This window comes from Octodon degus, unplaced genomic scaffold (assembly GCF_000260255.1).
Source record: "Octodon degus isolate 3935 unplaced genomic scaffold, OctDeg1.0 scaffold00016, whole genome shotgun sequence".
Classification (NCBI taxonomy): Eukaryota; Metazoa; Chordata; class Mammalia; order Rodentia; family Octodontidae; genus Octodon; species Octodon degus.
In genome coordinates, this window is record NW_004524592.1 from 15,029,031 (window position 1) to 15,029,822 (window position 792).

The window sequence follows — 792 nt, forward strand, 5'->3', positions numbered from 1 at the left end:
CATCCTTTAGCCTGCACTAGTAACCCTAGAATTATGGGTTTGTGCTACAATATCTTCTGTGTTGAACCTTCCCTTTATACTCCTGGCTTTTTTTTTTTTTTTTTTTAACCAAAGCTAGCCATATGAGCTCTTACATTTTTAGCACCTGCAAAAACTTTGAATTCTTCAGTGTAAATTTATACTTTTGAACTAATTTGGTTTTTGTTTTTGTGTTCTTTTCCAGACAGTTTGTCTTGCTTACTACTGAGTGCCTCTATGGATCAGACTATTCTCCTATGGGAATGGAGCATCGAGAGAAATAAAGTAAAAGCTCTACACTGCTGTAGAGGCCATGCTGGAAGCGTAGATGCTATAGCAGTTGATAGCTCTGGAACAAAAGTGAGTGTGTTAACTTAGAATTTAAGTATCTTACTAAAAAATTTTTCTATGTATACAATGGCTGTCCTACTTTTCTTTTTTTGAGACCAAGTCTTGCTATCCTCAAACTTGAGGCCGTCCTCTTGTCTCAGGCTCCTAGTGCTGGGATTACAGGCATGCACGACTACACCCAGTTTCTGTCATATTTTAAAAACAGTATCTAAAGAATATGGTTTCAAGAGTCAGCCAAATAGCTCAGTGGATTGAAGCACCTACAAGCAGGCGCAGGGGCTGGGGGTTTGATCCCCAGGCCTGCTGTGCTGGCCTCACCCCCAGGGCATGCTGAGATGACAGTTGAGACTGACTGGGCATGGTGCCTCATGCCTGTAATCCCAGCACTTGGGAGGTTTTAAACAGGGGAATCACTATGAGTCC

General features: G+C 41.8%; 1 protein-coding gene across 1 annotated transcript in view; it reads left to right on the forward strand.

The window, feature by feature from the left end:
* Wdr12 (WD repeat domain 12) overlaps positions 1–792 on the forward strand; it is a 29,793-nt gene that overhangs the window by 12,448 nt on the left and 16,553 nt on the right. The window contains exon 4 of the mRNA XM_004626736.3: positions 224–382. Coding sequence (XP_004626793.1) covers positions 224–382 — 159 coding nt within the window. The remainder of the gene's footprint in view (positions 1–223; positions 383–792) is intronic.